Source organism: Aquarana catesbeiana, linkage group LG01, assembly GCF_042186555.1.
Source record: "Aquarana catesbeiana isolate 2022-GZ linkage group LG01, ASM4218655v1, whole genome shotgun sequence".
Taxonomy (NCBI): domain Eukaryota; kingdom Metazoa; phylum Chordata; class Amphibia; order Anura; family Ranidae; genus Aquarana; species Aquarana catesbeiana.
Window position 1 is genome coordinate 833717116 of NC_133324.1, and position 19463 is coordinate 833736578.

The following is a 19463-nucleotide window of genomic DNA, read 5'->3' on the forward strand; positions in this document are numbered from 1 at the left end:
AGACATGCAACACAGGGCTTAACTGGCCACATTATTGAGAAAGGGTCGAAGACACATCTTGGCTACCCTGATGGGGACCTAAAGTCTAAAGTTTAGGATAAGGTCGAATGCACCGGCCCTCACACTCGCGATTTACAAGCTTATGGTGTCAGTCTTCTGATTCTCGTTTTTTTTATCTCCTCATATGAAGCAAAGGATTTTAAGCCTAATATCTTAAAAACTTTAGCTAGCCTTGTTTTAATTGAAAGCATTATGCCAAGACCAAAAGGTGATTGCTTACCCTAAAAGAGGAAGAATAAATAATGCTGAACAATACACCGTGAACCATCGAGAAAGCCACATTGCAGTGTCAAGTTTATTTGCCATCATAAATTGCTACAGAAAAAAACAAAAAGACAGAACACACAATTAATACACTTTTGTGTATAAAAACAGTTTACACATTACAGTTACTAGTGACAGCACCCATGATGGCACTAACTACTGTATCCTTTGACAAAAGTTCCCATGATGCGGTTGATTCCTTCCATCCATGGATGTACCAATCCATAACAAAGATGAACATGAAATGTGGAGCCCTTCCTAGGAAATGGTTCAGGTTATAAACCACTATTTGGAATCTATAGGCTTCAATAGCTACATGTATATGCTTATAATACTGGAAAACATCCAATATGCAGAGCCATGAATGAAGTTTTGCTTGAAAAAAAAGTAAACATGAGCAAGATGCAGAACTTGTACCATTTGCTTCAAATTAGAAACACTGACTTACAGTGTATGTAAACCATAACAATGACATTTTTCTCTGCTCACTTTTGATGTGTTTAAATACATAATTGAAAGAGTTTTCATAGATCTGTTAATCAAATGCATGAAAAAACCTTTTGATCCTACCAGAAATCCAGTGGACTCATCTATTCCTCTGCTCTCTGTAGTGTTATCAACCCTGCACTTTTAAACTACAGAACACTCCCTCTGTTATGGGGGGGGGGGGGGGGGGGGTCTGTAGCCTTTAGGACAGTGCCTGTCCTAGGGTGATAATGCTGCTATCCCACAGTTACAGTATAGCAAGTGAGTGTTGTCACCCTAGTACAAGAAGTGTGTTACTGGCAGGATCACCAAAAGAAAACTAAGGAAAAAAGACTAATTCAGCCACAACACCTAAGGCTTGGTAAACTGCAATATACACTACTTACCACTGCCCCTACTTGGGGAGGAGTGTTAGGGACCGAGTCCGCCATGGCTGCAATATCTGGGAAAACACAAAGAGTAAAATGTAAACATAACAAAGATCTTCTACTGCAAAGCAGACATCATTGAGGAGATTACTCATGCACACAGAATTTGATGCAGCTGTACGTAGTAACTAATCAGTTATAACTACAGCTTGTTCAATAAGCTTTGAAAATAAACCCCCATTCACATCAGGCCAATTTGACATGTCTACTGCCGGCAACGGCTCAGAGTTGCGGCGCCACACCGATTGCCAAAATAGGAATTTTTCGTCATACTTACCTGTAAAATACTTGTCTTTGAGTACATCATGGGACACAGAGTTATAGGGCTTACACACGGTCGGACTTTGTTCGGACATTCCGACAACAAAATCCTAGGATTTTTTCCGACGGATGTTGGCTCAAACTTGTCTTGCATACACACGGTCACACAAAGTTGTTGGAAAATCCGATCGTTTTAAACGCGGTGACGTAAAACATGTACGTCGGAACTATAAACGGGGCAGTGGCCAATAGCTTTCATCTCTTTATTTATTCTGAGCATGGGTGGCACTTTGTCCGTTGGATTTGTGTACACACGATCGGAATTTCCGACAACGGATTTTGTTGTCGGAAAATTTTATCTCCTGCTCTCCAACTTTGTGTGTCGGAAAATCCGATGGAAAATGTCTGATGGAGCCCACACACGGTCGGAATTTCCGACAACACGCTCCGATCGGACATTTTCCATCGGAAAATCCGACCGTGTGTACGGGGCATTAGGCTAATATTCATTACCTGCTGGGTTATACTTCATCTCCAGGTGAATGGACACTGGTAGACCAAAGGTCTTTAGACAGGAAGTGATCCCCTATATAACTCCTTCCATACAGGAAGTACTTCAGTTTTTTACCAGTGTCTACAAGGTGGATGGCACGGTTGTTTGAGCTCTCTGAGCACCAGGTCTCTAGTCCCACAAACGGTTCTTAAATGAATCAAGGGATTGACCGATTGGATCCATTTTATATGCCAAGATAAAGTACTTCAGTTTTGTAGCAAGCACTGAATCCTCAAAAAGAGGGGAGGGACCTCTGTGCCCCATGATGTGCTCAAAGAAAAGGATTTTACAGGTAAGTATGACGAAAAAATCCTATTTTCTTTTTCATACATTATGGGACACAGAGTTAGGCTAATATTCATTACCTGCTGGGATGTTTCAGAGCAATAGCCTTGAGGGGAGGGAGACACCCTGCCACACAACAGCCATCAGACCTAATACGGCAGCCCGCAGTACAATACGGCCAAAAGCCGAATCCTCGGCTGCTCGAACATCCACTTGAAAAAATTTTGTGAACATATGCACTGAAGACCAGGTAGCAGCCTGACAAATCTGAGCCACAGATACCTGATGGCGAAAAGCCCAGGGAGGTTCCTACACCCCTGTTATGCCCCGTACACACGGTCGGACATTGATCGGACATTCCCACAACAAAATCCTAGGATTTTTTCCGACGGATGTTGGCTCAAACTTGTCTTGCATACACACGGTCGCACAAAGTCATAAGAAAATCCAATCGTTCCGAACGCGGTGACGTAAAACACGTACGTAGGGACTATAAACAGGGCAATAGCCAATTGCTGTCGTCTCTTAATTTATTCTGAGCATGCGTGGCACTTTGTCCGTCGGATTTGTCTACACACGATCGGAATTTAAAGGATCGGATTTTGTTGTCGGAAAATTTTTATAGCATGCTCTCAAACTTTGTGTGTCGGAAAATCAGATGGAAAAAGTCCGATGGAGCCCACACACGGTCGGATTTTCCGACAACACGCTCCGAACGCACATTTTCCGTCGGAAAATCCGACTGTGTGTACGGGGCAGTAAAGGGAGCTCTCACCCTAAAGGGAGGAGCTTTATGTTTCAGACCATAGGCCTGAATGACCAATTGACGGAATCCACTTGGCAATGGAAGCTGCCTGCCCCTTCTTGGGTCCTCTTGGTAAAACAAAAAAGGAGTCTGATCCTCAGATCTCCGCAGATCTAGACAAATAAACCTTGACTGCCCGGACAATGACAATCACACTGGGGGGTGAGAGAAAAAGGAAGGCAAAAGGCTGACACCACTTTTGGCAAGAAAGATGGAACAGGTCGCAACACGACCCCATCGTGGTTAAGGATCAAGTATGGTTCCCAGCACTAAAGGGCTGCCAACACCCTTCTAGCCGAGATGATGGCCATCAGGAAGGCTAGCTTGCGTGACAGCAAGTCTAATGGAATTTCCTCGATAGGTTTAAATGGTTGTTTCTGTAACACAGACAGAACACAAGTTCAAGTCCCAAGGACACATAGGTGACCTAATGGGGGGAAGCAAGCGAGTTACCCCCTGCATAAAGGTTCGGACCAGTGAATGGGAGTCTAAAGGCCTTAGGAGATAAGAATACTGATAGGACCGAAACTTAACCTCCAATTGTACTCAAAGCCAATTCAGCACAGTTGACTGTAACAGAGAGAGAATTCTCCCAATCACGTATTTATGGTGCGATTTTGCAGAGATTGTTGCATGACAAATCGTGGCAAACAAACTTGTGGGACGCGTGTCGCCCAAATGAAGTTCCGGAAGGTGTGAATGGAGCCTAACAAGAACAAGCTGATGGGAGGAAAGATCAGACTGACAGAGTATATGTACTCATCAGTCCTCTGCTTTTTCTTTGTTGTCAAGTCAGGGGCTGGAGACAGGGACAAGCCCAATTGTTCTAATTTACTGTAGTAAAGAAGCTGGGGTACAAACCTTGCTTTTGGTAGGGCTGTGTAAATCTTAGGGAAAGGTAGACACATAAAACAAATCCTTTGACAGACTCATAGGAGTTGAATTACTAAAACTGGAGAATGCAAAATCTGGTGCAGTTCTGCATGGAAACCAATCAGCTTCCAGGTTTTTTTGGCAAAGCTTAATTGAACAAGCTGAAGGTAAACGCTGATTGGCTATTATGCAGAGCTGCACCAGATTTTGCATTTTCCATTTTTAGTAAATCAACCCATAGAGTCGAATGCAACTGAATGGATCACAAACACACATGGAGAGCCCCTTGTCTAGGCATCCACGCTCAAATGTATGTTTTTTACCAATATTCTGACACAGGCCATAATAATACCCTGATCAGATTACAAATATGCTTCATCTTATCATGTCATGTCATCTGATTAAGGTTCACTGACCTGTGAACTATGTATCTTTTGGTCTTTTACTTGGTGACATCTTATATATACACACTGTATATCTAGCTCAGTCTTCTGGCTTGTTCACATCAGTCCCAGCTGGGCTGCAAAGGACTGTGTCCCCCAATGCAAAGACAAAACGTCTCGCTTTGTATAGGGCAGGGGTCTCCAAACTGTGGCCCTTTGCTTGCATTTATCTATTCCTTAGGGAACTATTCATCCCACTGACACCAACAAAGGGGCATAATTCCTGTCACTGACAACAATGGGGTGCCATTTTTCTCACTGACCCCAACAATCAGGCACTATTCCCTCCCCCTAATACCAAAGATCTGGCACAGTTTATTCTATTCTCCCAGGCCACAGTCTGGCCCCCCTGAAGTCCGATGGACAGTAAACTGGCCCTTTCTTTAAAAAAATTGGAGACTCCAGGTATAGGGCCTGTTCACACCAGCATGATATGCATCAGGGTGTGGTGAAAACATGTAGGCTGAGGCCGCTTCTTATCGTTTATTCACCTGGATGGTAGGGAGTAGAGACAATCCTTTCCTCTTTATGCTTTGTGATAAAGTTAATGCAGGCATTATTTTATAGCAGCACGTTACAGTGGATTGCGATGTGCTGCAGCACACAGAATTAGAACTCACTTTTTAGAAAGTGAAACAAGAGGATACAATGTTTACACGTTTTCTTCTCTACCAAACACTAGTAGTAGCATGCTACTAAATGTTTTAACAGTTTAAAGCGGAATTCCAGGGCAGCTTCTTTGTAAAAATTGAAGGCATACAACAGGTCCAAGGTGGTGCATGACATCTCCTGGACTTATCTCCATTTATAGCTGACAGGTTTATAGTACACCAGGAAGACAGCTATCGCTGTATTTCCAGGAGCCCGATGCTGATTCTTCTGATCTCTACACCTTCAACAGTAGAGTCAATGCAGCTGCCATGCTTGCCCCCCCCCCTCCCTCCTCCTGCCAAATCACAGAAGCCTTTGTATTGTGTGAACACATTCTGGCTTCTGTGAATGGGCAGCAGAGGGGAGGGGGTTGGCATACCTTCTATGTGTGCTTCTCTGCTCTTAGATCCCCAAGTCTCTCTCTGGCAGAAAAAAATCTGTTAAATATAAATAATAGAGCGAAGTCCAGGAGATGTCATGCACCAAGATTATCTTCACTTTCTACAAATCGGCTGAATTTCCGAAATGTAGCTTTTAAACCCAACCCTCTGTATTTGTTACTGTGATGCAGATGTACATACGCTGATTTTTTTTTTTTTTTTTTGCTGCCAAATGTTGCAGTGAGGTTTAAATACTCTGTGCACACAGCACATGGGAGAGATAGACTGTGGCTCACACACACACAGCAATCCACAGTATTCCAAACAAAAGCACCCTTGCTCCCCAAGGCCTTGTGCACAAAGACATTTATGTCCTGAAACGTAAAATCCCTGCCATCTTAGCATAACTGTTGAGCAAAGCCAATTGACATGTCTGAATGAAGCCACGCTTGAGTAAATGTTTGTTATGTATGAGAAAATAAATGTCCATGATGTCTAAGCAGCACTATTTATGGGAGCAAGCATGTAGTGGGGTGTTTCAAACCACTGGAGACTGAGGCTGAGACTACATTGCGTGTGAGTAGTGGTCAGACTCTCCAATGTGCTGCCAGGGTATTTAAATCCTTGCTGCAGCACTTAGCAACTAAAAAGAACAGCATATTTATTACTGTATATAAAGCCTGACTGCATTACAGTAATAAACATTGAAGTTTTCATGGGGGGGGGGGGGGTGTAACAAGAAAACCTTTTTAATTCAGCCTCTAATCTAAGCCAAACACCATTCAATGTGACCATGGACAGCTAATAGTTACAGTAGGCCCAACAAAACTGGTGGCTTAGGAAGGACAAAGGCCCCCTTATAAAAGGGTCCTAAAGAAACACCACCAGTGCCAATGAGTTTTAGGTTTTCATATTTCTAAGGGCGCTAACTAAAATTTCCCATTACTTGTTTATATGATGCAAACATATTCTGTGAAGATTTACAAAGAATCTCAAATTGGGCAAGTTTGTGGCTATGTGCTTAAAGTGGATGTAAACCCGAAATATTTTTTTTTTTTTTTTTTTTGCTGTCATAATGTAGAGTATAAGATTTCCTATCATTTGAGCCCAGTCTTGCCACACAGAGTTAATCCATCTCTGAGCAATCCTCTTTTATTGTTCAGTGAGATAAAACTTGACAAACAGAAAAACTTTGTCAACTCCTCCCCCTTGCTGTGAGTGACAGGTGATTTACATCTCTGTGCACTAGCCTAAGACATGCAGTATTTTTTAATTCCCTCCCCCACTCCTTTCTTCAGCAGCTCTGCAAGGATTGGCTGTTCCACACCTCACCATGATTTGGCATGCTGAAGTCATGTGGTTACTTTCCTGTCTTTTCACTGGATGTTAGAGATCATAGCAGAAGTTCAGTGTTAGAAATACACAGGAGAAAATGCATATTGACAAGGGGAGTGTAGAGGTGGGCGGGGAGTCTACTGACATCACGACTCCACCCACCGAGCTCCAGACAACAGACCCACCCACAGTATCTGCTGTTTTTCGGCTCTCATAACAGACAGAGGGGAGACATTTGACAGGTAAAGATACATGCAGGAGACATGTATATCCTTATAGATAACCCCTATGGCAGTAGCTTAGAAAGGATGACATTGGGTTTACATCCACTTTAAAGCAGAACTACAAACTGAAAAACACCATTTGGTTAATCTTTAAAATTCAAAGAAAACCCATCCTTCCATGTCTCCATACTTTATTTTGCTGACAAATAACTTTGAAAAACAACCCCCTGGTATTTCTGACCATGGCCATTTTATATAAGGGCAGATTATACATGTAGCATTTACTTTCTGGAATCAATCTGCCCTTAGCTCAGGCATGTAGGCAGGAGGGTGTGTTTAGCTTAGAAAAACCCCTCCTTCTCTCCTGAGACTGCTGGGATGTATGACATAATTTACCTAGGCATGGAAACCTGAAAGTAACTGAAGAAATGTTAAAGGGTTTAAAACAAGTAAATATGATATAAGTTCCTATCTATTTACTAATGCTAGTAGCAAGGATTAAAAATAGTCAATGCTGAGTGAGAGATTGAAGTTCCACTTTAACGAATTGGTAACATTCCAAGCAAACTCCCCCATCCATGTTTCCACCTTGAAATACAATATACCTTCCTATGTATTTACTAATGCTAGCAGTATGGGGATTTAACATAATGTTGATTGAGAGATTTTAATTCCACTTTAACGCTGCAATCTCACAGCCACCCATATTGGATTCTTCCCACACCCCAACCCAAATATGCCAAGCCCACCACACAGTCACTACAGCCAGTTTAGCCACAATCTATAGAGAGCTGCAAGATTCTGGCTAAAATGTGAATCACAATTTTTTTGCTTAGAATAAAGATCACATTTCTCGTGGCATATCATCTTTCACATTATACAAAAAAAAAAAAGGAGCTAACTTTACTGTTTAGTTTCTTTTTAATTTATTGAAGTGTATTTTTTTCCCAAAAAAATTGCGTTTGAAAGACCGCTGCGCAAATACAGTGTGACATAAAATATTGCAATGACCGCCATTTAATTCTCTAGGGTCTCTGCTAAAAATATATATATGTATAATGTTTGGAGGTTCTAAGTAATTTTCTAGCAGAAAATACTGATTTTAACTTGTAAGCAACAAGTGTCAGAAAAAGGCTTAGTCTTTCACTGCTTGCCGCCCGCCCACCGTCAAATGATGGCAGGGTGGTGCGGCTCTCATTCTGGGAAGTCGTTCCAGAACGGCCGCTCTTGCGTGGCTGCGCAATGCTGCTAGGACACGGCGCAGTCAGTGCTGGCAATCAGTGCCGCCTATCAGTGCTGCCAATGCCCATCAGTGTCGCCCATCAATGCCCATCAGTACCACCTATCAGTGCCACCTCATCAGCCTATCAGTGCCCATCAGTGCCACCTCATCAGCGCTCATCAGTGAAGGCAAAAAAAATTTACTTAGTTACAAAATTTACTGACAGAAAATTCAAAAATTTTTGTCTTTTTTTTGTAAAAATAAAAAACCCAGCAGTGATTAAATACCACCAGAAGAAAGCTCTATTTGTGTGAAGAAAATGATAAAAAAAATTGGGTACAATGTAGCACGACCGCGCAATTGACATTCAAAGTGCAACAGAGCTGAAAGCTGAAGAATGGCTTGGGCAGGAAGGTGGTGTAAGTGTCCTGTAGGCAAGTGGTTAAAGGCGTTGTAAAGGCAGAAGGTTTTTTTTATCTTAATGCAAGCTATGCATTAATAAAAAAAACCTTCTGTGTGTAGCAGCCTCCCCAGCACCCCCTTAATTACTTACCTGAGCCCCATCTCTCTCCAGCGAATGTCTAAACCGTCCGGGACACGCCTCCTGATTGGCTCCCACGGCTGTTGGTCAGTCAGTCAGTCAATCAGGGGAGAGAAGGGGCGGGGCCTCTGGGTCTGAATGGATACACAGAACTGTGACTCAGCTCCAGTGCCCCCATAGGAATCTGCTGATGAGCAGCGAAGAGGGACCCAAGAAGAGGAGGATCCGGGGTGCTCTGTGCAAAACCAACTGCACAGAGGAGGGAAGTATAGCAAGTTTGTTTTTTTAAACAAGACTTTACAATCACTTAAAAACTGCCCTCATTTGCAGACAGAAGTTGATTCCTTTGATCTAAATGAACTAAAAAGACACCTTTGTTTAGAATGATCTCCCAGCGCTGACAATGTTGGGAAATACTTGGCAGGCTGCCTGTTTTTTTTTTTTTTTTGGGGGGGGGGGGAGATTGACAGCTCTGAGTGAGTAGAGAACGGCTCTGCACTGCAGGGTTTAATCGAGATTGCGTTTTGTTTTGATTAATCGTGCAGCTCCACTATATAGGTCTGGGTGGGGGGAGGCTGCGGAATGTGACCATTTGTCATGTTACACCCTAAATTTGCTTTTAAAGCAAATCACAGTTGATTTATATATATGCACATGAATGGGCAGACAGTTGAAATGTGAAATATGTCGTTTCTGATTTTGCAATTCAGCTTTCTATTAACAGCCTCTCCAACCTTCTCACTGGCAGTGATTCAGCATCTTCACCATTGTGCAATGAGCTGACCCTGAAGGCAGCACAGTGATTGTTCTGAATAGCAGGGTGTGTGTATGTCACAAGAATAGCTGAAGTTACAAAAACCATTGGTAGATAAGACAGTAAGAGCCCATTCACACCTATGCACTACAGCAACGCAGCAATGTTTTCATGTGCACCATCGCCACACATGACATACTGCAGTGCCATGGGTTGAAACTTTTTGAAGATCACTGAAAGCAAAATCTGCCAAGAGTTTCTGCTATATCTAAGGCCACATTAAGGCCTCATGTAAATTGCTGCTGGTAAACGCATGTTTAGGAGCAATTGGGTGTTTTTTTCAGCTGCCCCTGAACACTCCTCTGTTATCTTATCAGTACATGTACACAGGGTCGTTTATAGTTGTTTCTAGGCAGTTGTGTTTAGAAGCATTTTTTGACAGAGAAAATTGAGTACTGTCCGTGATACTTTTTTTATTTGCACTAACATACAATTTTTCAGGACAAGCTTTCGGGGTATGTCCCCTTCTTCAAGGTCCAAGCAGTACTCCTTGAAGCTTGTCCTGAAAAATTGTATGTTAGTGCAAATAAAAAAAGTATCACGGACAGTACTCAATTTTCTCTGTCACAATTGCACTAATACGGCTACAATCAAATCAAGCATTTTTTGGAAAGCCAAAAAATGCATTCAGGATGGATGTTCAGAGGCACTTGAAACGCCTGTAACAGCTTGTAAATGCGGTAACTCACCTTTAGGCTTCATGTACACAGGATGTTTCTCAACCTCTCCTCTTTACTAAAGATAACCTCAGGAGACCCTCCCAAATGATTAGAAAGCACTAAAAACTATTTCAGCCATTCTGTGAGAACACAGTGCGAGTAGCAGCTGAGAAAGCAGTGTGCTTGTAGCTTGCTGTTATTTTTTGGCTGGTTTGTTAATATGGATTCCATGATGAGCATGTGTGAGGAAATGATCCTGATGTTGCTTTTGCTGAGGCTCCAAAAACATAGAAAATTGCGTGAGAGGACCAGAGTTCATTTCTACTGGACACATCCATTGATGGCACAACGCATGTCCACAGGATACTTTTCTAATATCTATGTTCAGCTGCGTAATTACCCAGAGAATTTTTTTTAATTTTACACGCATGTTGATTGCCACCTTTGACGTTCTCTTGGAAAAGGTTAGACTCCGTCTAGTTTGCAAATTCTCAATGATTGACGGGTGAGTGAAATTCCTATTCAACTTCAGCGTCAAGTAATGCAAGTCGTCTATTGTACAGCAGAATTGGCTGATGAGGGGAATATCACATGGTATATCAAGCTTGCAGGCAGTGATAATTGAGTTGTTGGTGTGTTTTTTTAGCATTTTCCAGGCTCAAAAGTAATAAATAAAATGTTTCCCTTTAAAAACGCTACTAGACACCATCGCGCCTAAACACGGGTAGCCGCATTTCGTATTTGAAATGCCTCTAAACTCTGAACTTTAAGCTTCTGAATGCATTTTTTTGGGTTCCAAAAAAAGCCTCTAAACTCAACTGCCTAGAAACGACTGCAAACGACCTTGTGTACATGTACTGATAAGATAACAGAGGAAAGTTCAGGTGCAGTTGGAAAAAAATGCCCAACTGCTCCTAAATGTCCGTGGATGAGCTCCATTTTCCCGATGTGCAGCCGCAGAGATCGGGAATATTCTCACTGCCTGTGATTAGCACAGCGCCATGCCAACTTCCTGGTGGGCTCGGCACGTGGAGTGTATGCGAACACGCCGGAGCTCATCCTTAACCAGCAGCAGTGTACACAAGGCCTTCGTTTACAGGCGGTTTTAATGGAGATACATTTTTGACAAAAAAAATGCCTCTAAATGCAAACGTGGCTAAACTCGGCATGTAAACGCGGCAAAACTTATGTTTTAAACGTCGGTTACTATCTGTCAACTTAGAGTCAGAAGAGATTTTAAAACGTCCTGTGTACATTAAAGCGTTTGTAAAGGTGTTTTTTTTTTTTTTTTAAAATAACAAACATGTTATACTTACCTTCACTGTGCAGCTCGTTCTGCACAGAGTGGCCCCGAACCTGGTCTTCTGGGGTCCCTCGGCGGCTGTTTCAGCTCCTCCCCGCAAGCATTCACCACCTTAATGCGAGCTCCCTCGCACGGTGGTGAGTGCTTGCGGGCGCGCTCCCGTGATACAGCCGGCGGCTATAGCCGCTCGCTGTATCACTCGGCCCCGCCCCCCGGCGCGCCGCGTCATCGGATGTGATTGACAGCAGCGCGAGCCAATGGCTGCACTGCTTTCAATCCATCCACTGCAGCCAATCAGTGGCCAGGGTGAGCGGAGGAACAGATGTCGGGAACGCGAAGCTGACTTTCGAGGCGTCAGGTAAGTAAAACGGGGGGCCTGGGGGCGGCGGTTCTGTCAGAAGTTTTTTCACCTTAATGCATAGAATGCATTAAGGTGAAAAAATTTTTACCTTTACAACCCCTTTAAGCCTTACACTTCAGCGTAATGTATTTGGATGATTTTTTTTTGGGGGGGGGGGGGTTGTACTTTTTGGGTGTTCAGTGATGTGCTGTGCTCTTCAGGAGATTCATTGGGACAGGATCGAATGCTTTCGACCCCATAGACTTTTCACAAATTTTTTTTTTTCAGGCAATCCCATTGATGTCTATGGGATCAAAAATGCCCCAAATCTGCATAAAAAGAAGCTCCATTACTTTTTCACATGACCGGCGTCTAGCGACAGACACCTGAGCACTCAGGTGTGAACAGGAGCGTTACAAACAATGGGAATTTTACTGTTGAGCGTTTTGTAGCTTCGAGCTACAAAATACTCAGGTGAATGGAGCCTTAGACTGGGTTCACACATATCTGAATTGGATGCGGGTTTCCTCGCACCAAATTCAAATGACAGGCGAGTGTGACTGGCTCTAAATAAAACCGGTTCACCCAGGTCCTGGGCGGCTGTGGTACACATTTAAAAAGGGTCCTGTGCGTCTTTGGGTCCGATTCAGGTGCGAATTCAGCCAGAAATTCAGACCTGATTCGCACCTGCACTGGTGAACAGGGACACACCAGACTCCATCTGCATATGTGTGAACCCAGCCTTAACAAGATTTCTTTCCTTCTACATTAACTGGGGGCCCCATTCCATCTATAAAACGCAAGATGCATTTTAAGGTCCTCACACACTATGCCTTATCCCGAAAAAAAAACGATTAGGGTCAGCGTCAACAGGCAATTCAGAACCGCTTCTCCTTTTATAGAAGGGCTGGTTTACACTAGCATGGCTCTCTGAAGAGTGATCTGCAGTGCATCTGGGGGGATGCTGTACAAACATAGCAGGTGTGGCAGCCTACATTGACAAGCCAGGCAAACTAATGCCTGGAGGGATGCCATGCGAAATAGTTGATGGGTGCAAGGGGTGTGCGCTAATGTAGTCAGCTGGTGATCTGCTTCCTGTGTCTTACTGGTTCTCACGTTCCAAATCTACATACTAGGAAGTCATGACGTTTTCTATGAACACAGCAGGGGCTAAGGTAAGGCCTTGTTCTAAAAAAATCAAAGAAAGTTTTTATTTTTCTGCAACAGAGGTACATTAATAGTATATTGGTAGGTGCATAGGGGAGCTGGAATTTAGAGAGAGAGAGAAAGAAATAAAACAAAAAAAAAAAAAAAGGGTGAACCTAGCCTTGAAGCAGGTCAACTGCATTAGCAATTAATCATGAATGATCGCAGAAGCATCTCAAACTTGCACACTGCCTTTGCCCACTAATACAGACTGTTGAGGCCCTTACACGATACGAAAATCAGAAGTAAAATTTCGTCCGACAAACGACTTGCCGATTTTCGGATCATTGGTATGGTGCTTTTAAAAGCCGATTACGTTTTTTTCGTCCAACAAAAGCTAGATGTGCAGACTATAACATTTTTGTCGTACTTGAACTCAAACCTCCAATTTTCGGTGTAATTAGTACGGTTTTCGTCTGAAAAAAAATTGTAAGAGCAAGACTATGCATGCTCAGAAACGAAGGAATACATACAGAAACTATTCAACACATTACATCACTTCTGAAGTTGTATTCTGTCGTACGAGAATTTTCATTTGGTGAGTAACCTCTTCACTTTCAACATGAGACTAGCATGCAACAAAAGCAGACGAACGGTTGTCCGAAAATCTGATCGTGTGTACAAGGCTTTAGGGCCTGTTCAGGCGTTAGTGTGATCTTAACACACTGTACGTTGCTGTACACTGCCGAAAATGCTGCATGAACCTTTTTTAATTAGTTTTGGTTCATTAACCACTTGCTGCCCGCCATATAGCAAAATGACAGCGGCAAAGGGTTTCAATATCCTGACTGGGCGTCATATGACGTCCTCAGGATATTAAGCCGCTGCGCATCACGGCGATCGTTGTTGCGGTGTGTCAGTATGACACACCACAACTACGATCTCGGTAAAGGGTCTCTGACGGAGACTATACCACGTGATCAACTGTGTCCAATCACGGCTGATCACGATGTAAACAAGAAGAGCCGGTGATCGGCTTTTCCTCACTCACGTCTGTCAGACACGTAGAGGAGAGCCAATCGGCTGCTCCTCTGACAGGGGGGGGGTCTGTGCTGATCGATCAGCACAGCCCCCCCAGGATGCCCACACTGGACCACCAGGAACGCCACTAGGACCACCAGGGATGTCACCACAAGGTATGCCACTATAGACCACAATGGATACCAATCAGTGCCCACAATGGGCATCACTGATTGGCAGGCATTATTATTTGGCACTGATTTGCATCCATCAGTACCATACATAACAGTACATCAATGCCACCTCATCAGTACCACCTCATTGGTGCCACCTCATGGGTGCCCATCAGTGCCGCTTATCAGGGCTGTCAGTGCAGCCCCATCAGTGAATGAGAAAACTTACTTATTTACAAAGTTTTGTAACTGAAACAAAAACATTTTTTTTTTTTTTTTTTTCAAAATTTTCGGTCTTTAACCGCTTGCCGCCCGCCGGCTGTCATATGACGGCGAGGCGGCGCGGCTCTCGTTCTGGGAGGGCGTCATATGCCTTCCCTACCCACATAGACAGCAATCGCGCGCCCGCCGTGTCACTGGGCACCCGATGCGCGTGCCCGGCGGCCGCGATGTCCACCGGGCACACGCGATTGCCTGATAACACGGCAGGACGTGGATCTGTGTGTGTAAACACACAGACCCACGTCCTGTCAGAGAGGAGAGGAGACCGATCTGTGTTCTCAGTATAGAGCAACACAGATCGGTCTCCTCCCCTTGTGAGTCCCCTCCCCCTTCAGTTAGAAACATTCCCTAGGAACACATTTAACCCCTCGATCACCCCCTAGTGTTAACCCCTTTCCTGCCAGTCACATTTATGCAGTAATCAGTGCATTTTTATAGCACGGATCGCTGTATAAATGTGAATGGTCCCAAAAATGTGTCAAAAGTGTCCGATGTGTCCGATGACTAGTAAAAAAAAAAAATAATAAAAATGCTATAAATCTATCCCCTATTTTGTAGACGCTATAACTTTTGTGCAAACCAATCAATATACACTTATTGCGATTTTTTTTCTATAAATATGTAGAAGAATATGTATCAGCCTAAACTGAGGAAAAAATTTGTTAAAAAAAAAAAAAAAAAAAAAAAAAAAAAAAGATATTTATTATAACAAAAAGTAAAAAATATTGTGTTTTTTTCAAACTTGTCACTCTTCTTTTGTTTATAGCACAAAAAATAAAATCCGCAGATGTGATCAAATACCACCAAAATAATGCTCTATTTGTGGAGAAAAAATAATAAAAATTTCATTTGGGTAGAGTGTTGTATGACCGCGCAATTGTCATTCAAAGTGCGACAGCGCTGAAAGCTGAAAAATGGCCTGAGCAGGAAGGGGGTTGAAATGCCCTGTATTGAGGTGGTTAAACTGAGAAATTAGAGTTACAGCCAAGTCAAATCATGAAAGTGTTAATATTTTAATTTATTTCATATACTGAGGAAGAGAACACAAACATCTATACATGGAGATTTCCCCTCTACATGAAAATACAAAAAGTTAGTGGGTGAACCCATACAGAACTCCAATAAACAATCCTAGAGCTGAAATATTTTAAAGAGAACTTCTCATGTGATTAATGTAGGCTCTCATTTCTGGAGCCTTTAATTGGGACTGTGTCCCCTTGGCTGTCATCCTGATACTGTGGCTTCAAAATCTTGAGTTGATGACCCAGATCAGCTATAAAGACAAGGAATTTGGGTATGCTCATTTACAACATGCATTTTCAAGGTCTCTGACTCATAAGCAGGCCACCGATAAAGGTACTAGAGGTCCTCCCGGGTCAGGAGGGGGGCTTGGTGGAGTCTGCCTCCATGGACAGAATTCACACCTAGGGGTGCTCTATGAAAAATATATGCTATTCATAAATGCCGCTGAGTACAACAGCATGCGTTGCATTGAGGCAGCTGCCTCGGGGGCACTCATGAAGGCTTGATGAGGGGCAGCACTGAGGCCAGAGAGACCATATTGGATACTCTATCCTGGTACAGCTCAGCAATTCCTGTGCCTGGCAAAACCACAGGATCCCTGCCAGGCTGCCGCACCTGTCACATAAGCAGGCGCTGAGCTCCTTCAGTGAGGTGGAGCCTGGAAAAGTCCAGCTCCAGTAAAACTAAAACTCCTCCCTTGTGTCTAGGAGATGGTAAAACCATTTTACTCACCCAATCCCTATGCTCCAGTGGTGGATTGTTCCTCAAGGTCTTCACATCCAATACATGGCTATAGACCCTACATCAAAGGCCCTTAGACAGCTGAGCATGGAGGGGGAGGGGGGATGCAGAGGATCAGGTAAGTAAAAATTCTTTACCAAACCCCCAGACACAAGTCTCGCTAGAGTTTTAGTTTTCTTGGAGTTCACCCTTAAAAAGATTATTCACCTGGTTTGAAAAAAATAAAAGTCCGCCGCTACAAATTCTGTAGCGGCTGACTTTGATTAAAAGGACTGTTAGCCCCCGTTCACACTGGCATGATTTGACATGTCAAATGACATATTGCAGCCCATTGCCGGTGTTCTAGCGCCGTTCTTCCCGGGCACTTCTCGATAGCAGGCACTATCCAATAGAACAATGGCACTGTCCCAATCAGTGCGGCACCACACTGATTTCTGAAAGTAGTTCCTGCACTACCTTTGAGGACTTCGGGAGCGATTTCAATAAGCAACTGTGCATCCCCAGGGCTGGCATGTTAACTGTGGGAGGCCGGCTGTGACTCCTTGCGGCTTCACAGCTGGGTGCTACTGCCCATGTGTGAGCCACTGTGCTTTGTTAATATTCCCACAGCCTTCTGGGATCTGGGAATTGTCCAGGAAGGTTGCAGGCAAAGCGGAGGGGAGAACTTCCAGTGACTAGGCAATCTGACTGGAAGTGGGAGCAGGTACTTGTCAAAACCAGGTGCCTGCCCCGCCCCCAATCACATATCAGGGTAAAGGGCCAATCACAACAGCCCTTTACCATGTGATTAACTACGCACAATCACAGCTGATCACAGACTTGCTGGTTATTTGCAGTGCATTCCTCATGCGCTATGAGGAGAGGAGAGCTGATAACTGGTAACGCTTCCAATACATTGTTTACACTAATAATCAGCACCCCGATTATCATTGCAGCCTCATCAGCGCCCATCAGTGAAGGAGAAAAATACCTTACTTCCAAAATAACTAAGAAAAACATTGCCCCCCCCCCCAAAAGTCTTTTTTCCATTTAACAAAAAATAAAAAACACAGTGGTGAATAAATACCACTAAATGAAAGCTCTATCAGTCTCAAAAAATATATAAAAACGTAATTTGGGTACAGTGTTGCATGACCGTGCAATTGTCATTCAAAGTGTGACAGCGCTGAAAATTGGCCTGGGCAGGAAGGGGGTGAAAGTGCCTGGTACTGAAATGGTTAAAGCTGCATGCACACCTAGGCAACGCATTTTTTGCCTGCGTTTTTGGAAAGACGCTAAAAGAACAGAAAAACGCGCATTGCGCTTGCGGAGCTATTATTTTTTGATGGAACTCCAAATGCTGGTAGCAGTCCTGCATTTTGTTACGAAAAAAAAAATAAAAACAAAATAAAAAAGGTACTTGGGGTAGTTTGATGCATTTGTCACACATAGCAAAGCCCATTCACAAAAAACTAAAAATAACATAAAAATGATGGGTTGCACAGGTGTGAATGGGGCCTAACAGTGCAGGTTTAATGTCACTGAGCTTGGACAGGGACAACGGTCTGGCAGTAAACTCTGCTCTGTGACACTTATCAGTAGGGGCGGCCCGTCCATTAAGAGCGCCACCCCCTTAATCTATGCGCCCTGCCCCTAATCTACATGCAGGGCACCGGATGCATGGATCTCAATGGAGTTTTTTTTTTTCTTGAAGCACATGATCAGAGCCTGAGGTTCTAATTGGCTTAAAAAAAGGGGTGGGCTTGGGGCGAAGAGCAATGTGCCCTGAGCCCACCCAGTTGTGTGACAATACTGAATATTCGCTATTGTCTTCCCGATTCTCCTCCGGGAGGTTTGTTTACCACCCCCCCAAAAAATGGAGCACCAGCCGCCACTGCTCATCAACACAACGCGGAGGCGCATGCGTACACACAACGCACAAAGCGGCCATCTTTGCCATGCGGGAAGCAGCAAAAATGATGAATTCAGGTGGCACCACTTCCAACACTGCCCTGTGTGTGTATGGAGAGCTAGAGAGAGAGATTTCCACACACATACAGGGGGATGCTGGGAGCCGGTACTGATTTGCATCCCCATAATAGAGAGTAGATAGAGGTTCTGCTGGGATCTGTAGTGCCCTCTCTTGGTATCAGTCTATACTTGGACTTATAGTGGGGGAATGTATCCCCATGATATGTAATGGCAGTTTCCTCATAGGTATTGGATTGTGACACAGCCAGGTATCTGGCATTTTTAGAAGCAGATCCACAATGGCGGCCCCCATCCTTCTCTATAGGTGGACTGATCCTTTAGGAGACTGTGTGCAAGACATCAGATCCCCCCACATACACAAAGATACATGAACATGTCATGAGATGTGGAGATCACACAGGTGTCAGGGAGCTCCGCCCCCTCCCCTTCCTTCTGGCTGTACGGCCTTAGAAGCCAAGCACTGGGACTGACACTGCAGCACTATGAACCCCCATTCTCCATTCATTCTGGATGAGGCCTACCACAAGTCCCTAGCAACGCAGCCTTGGTTACCGGCTACTCCAGCTGTCCTCCCCCTCACACACACCGTACACACCCTCCGTCACCGTACCGGCCTCACCTCGCCGCTCACCCTGCTCCCCGCACCGGACTGGCACCTCTTCCGGCGGCTCGTCACTTCCACCAATGGAACGGAGGACGGGGCGTGGTCAGGAGGCGCCGGTTTGACAAGAAGGCGGGGCCTGCCTCGTGTACGTCACGTTGATGGACAGCGGGAATTGTGCAATGGCGGAGGAGGGGGAGGGGGCTGTTCTGGAATATTCTGTGTGGTGAGGAGGGAGCTCAGAGGTGGATGGCAGGTACCCGGTGTTGGTGACTGAGGGAAGGCTGGCCCTGGGCGGAGTACACGGCGAGCAGGTTCTCTCCTGGTGTGATCCCTCCTTTATTAATAATGGAGGCTGAGAGTTCTATCATCAGTCAGTATACACCCAGGAGGACAGCACTGATCCCTGGGAGGACTGAGGCAGGTCCCCCCTCTGTCCTGTAGATGGCGCTGTGAAGGTGGACTGGAGTCTGTTGGGCCCTTTTCATACATGAGGAACGTTTGTCTATTTTTCATCCATCTGTTGACGGATGAACAACGGACATCAATGCATCTCTACGGAAAAACGGATGATCGTCT

The 19463-nt window shown here is 44.3% G+C and overlaps 1 protein-coding gene across 3 annotated transcripts in view; it reads right to left on the reverse strand.

The window, feature by feature from the left end:
- TMEM33 (transmembrane protein 33) overlaps positions 1-19043 on the reverse strand; it is a 45296-nt gene extending 26253 nt beyond the window's left edge. Inside the window, exons 1-3 of one of the 3 annotated variants that reach the window (XM_073608515.1) lie at positions 18903-19043; positions 1197-1252; positions 281-375 (exon numbers count right to left, since the gene is read on the reverse strand). In XM_073608515.1, the coding sequence (XP_073464616.1) occupies positions 281-375; positions 1197-1241 (140 nt within the window). In that variant the 5' untranslated portion in view covers positions 1242-1252; positions 18903-19043. Of the gene's footprint in view, positions 1-280; positions 376-1196; positions 1253-18893 lie in introns of all 3 variants that reach the window. The other 2 variants (XM_073608517.1, XM_073608516.1) reach the window with 2 other exon arrangements.
- Positions 19044-19463: the final 420 nt, after the last annotated feature.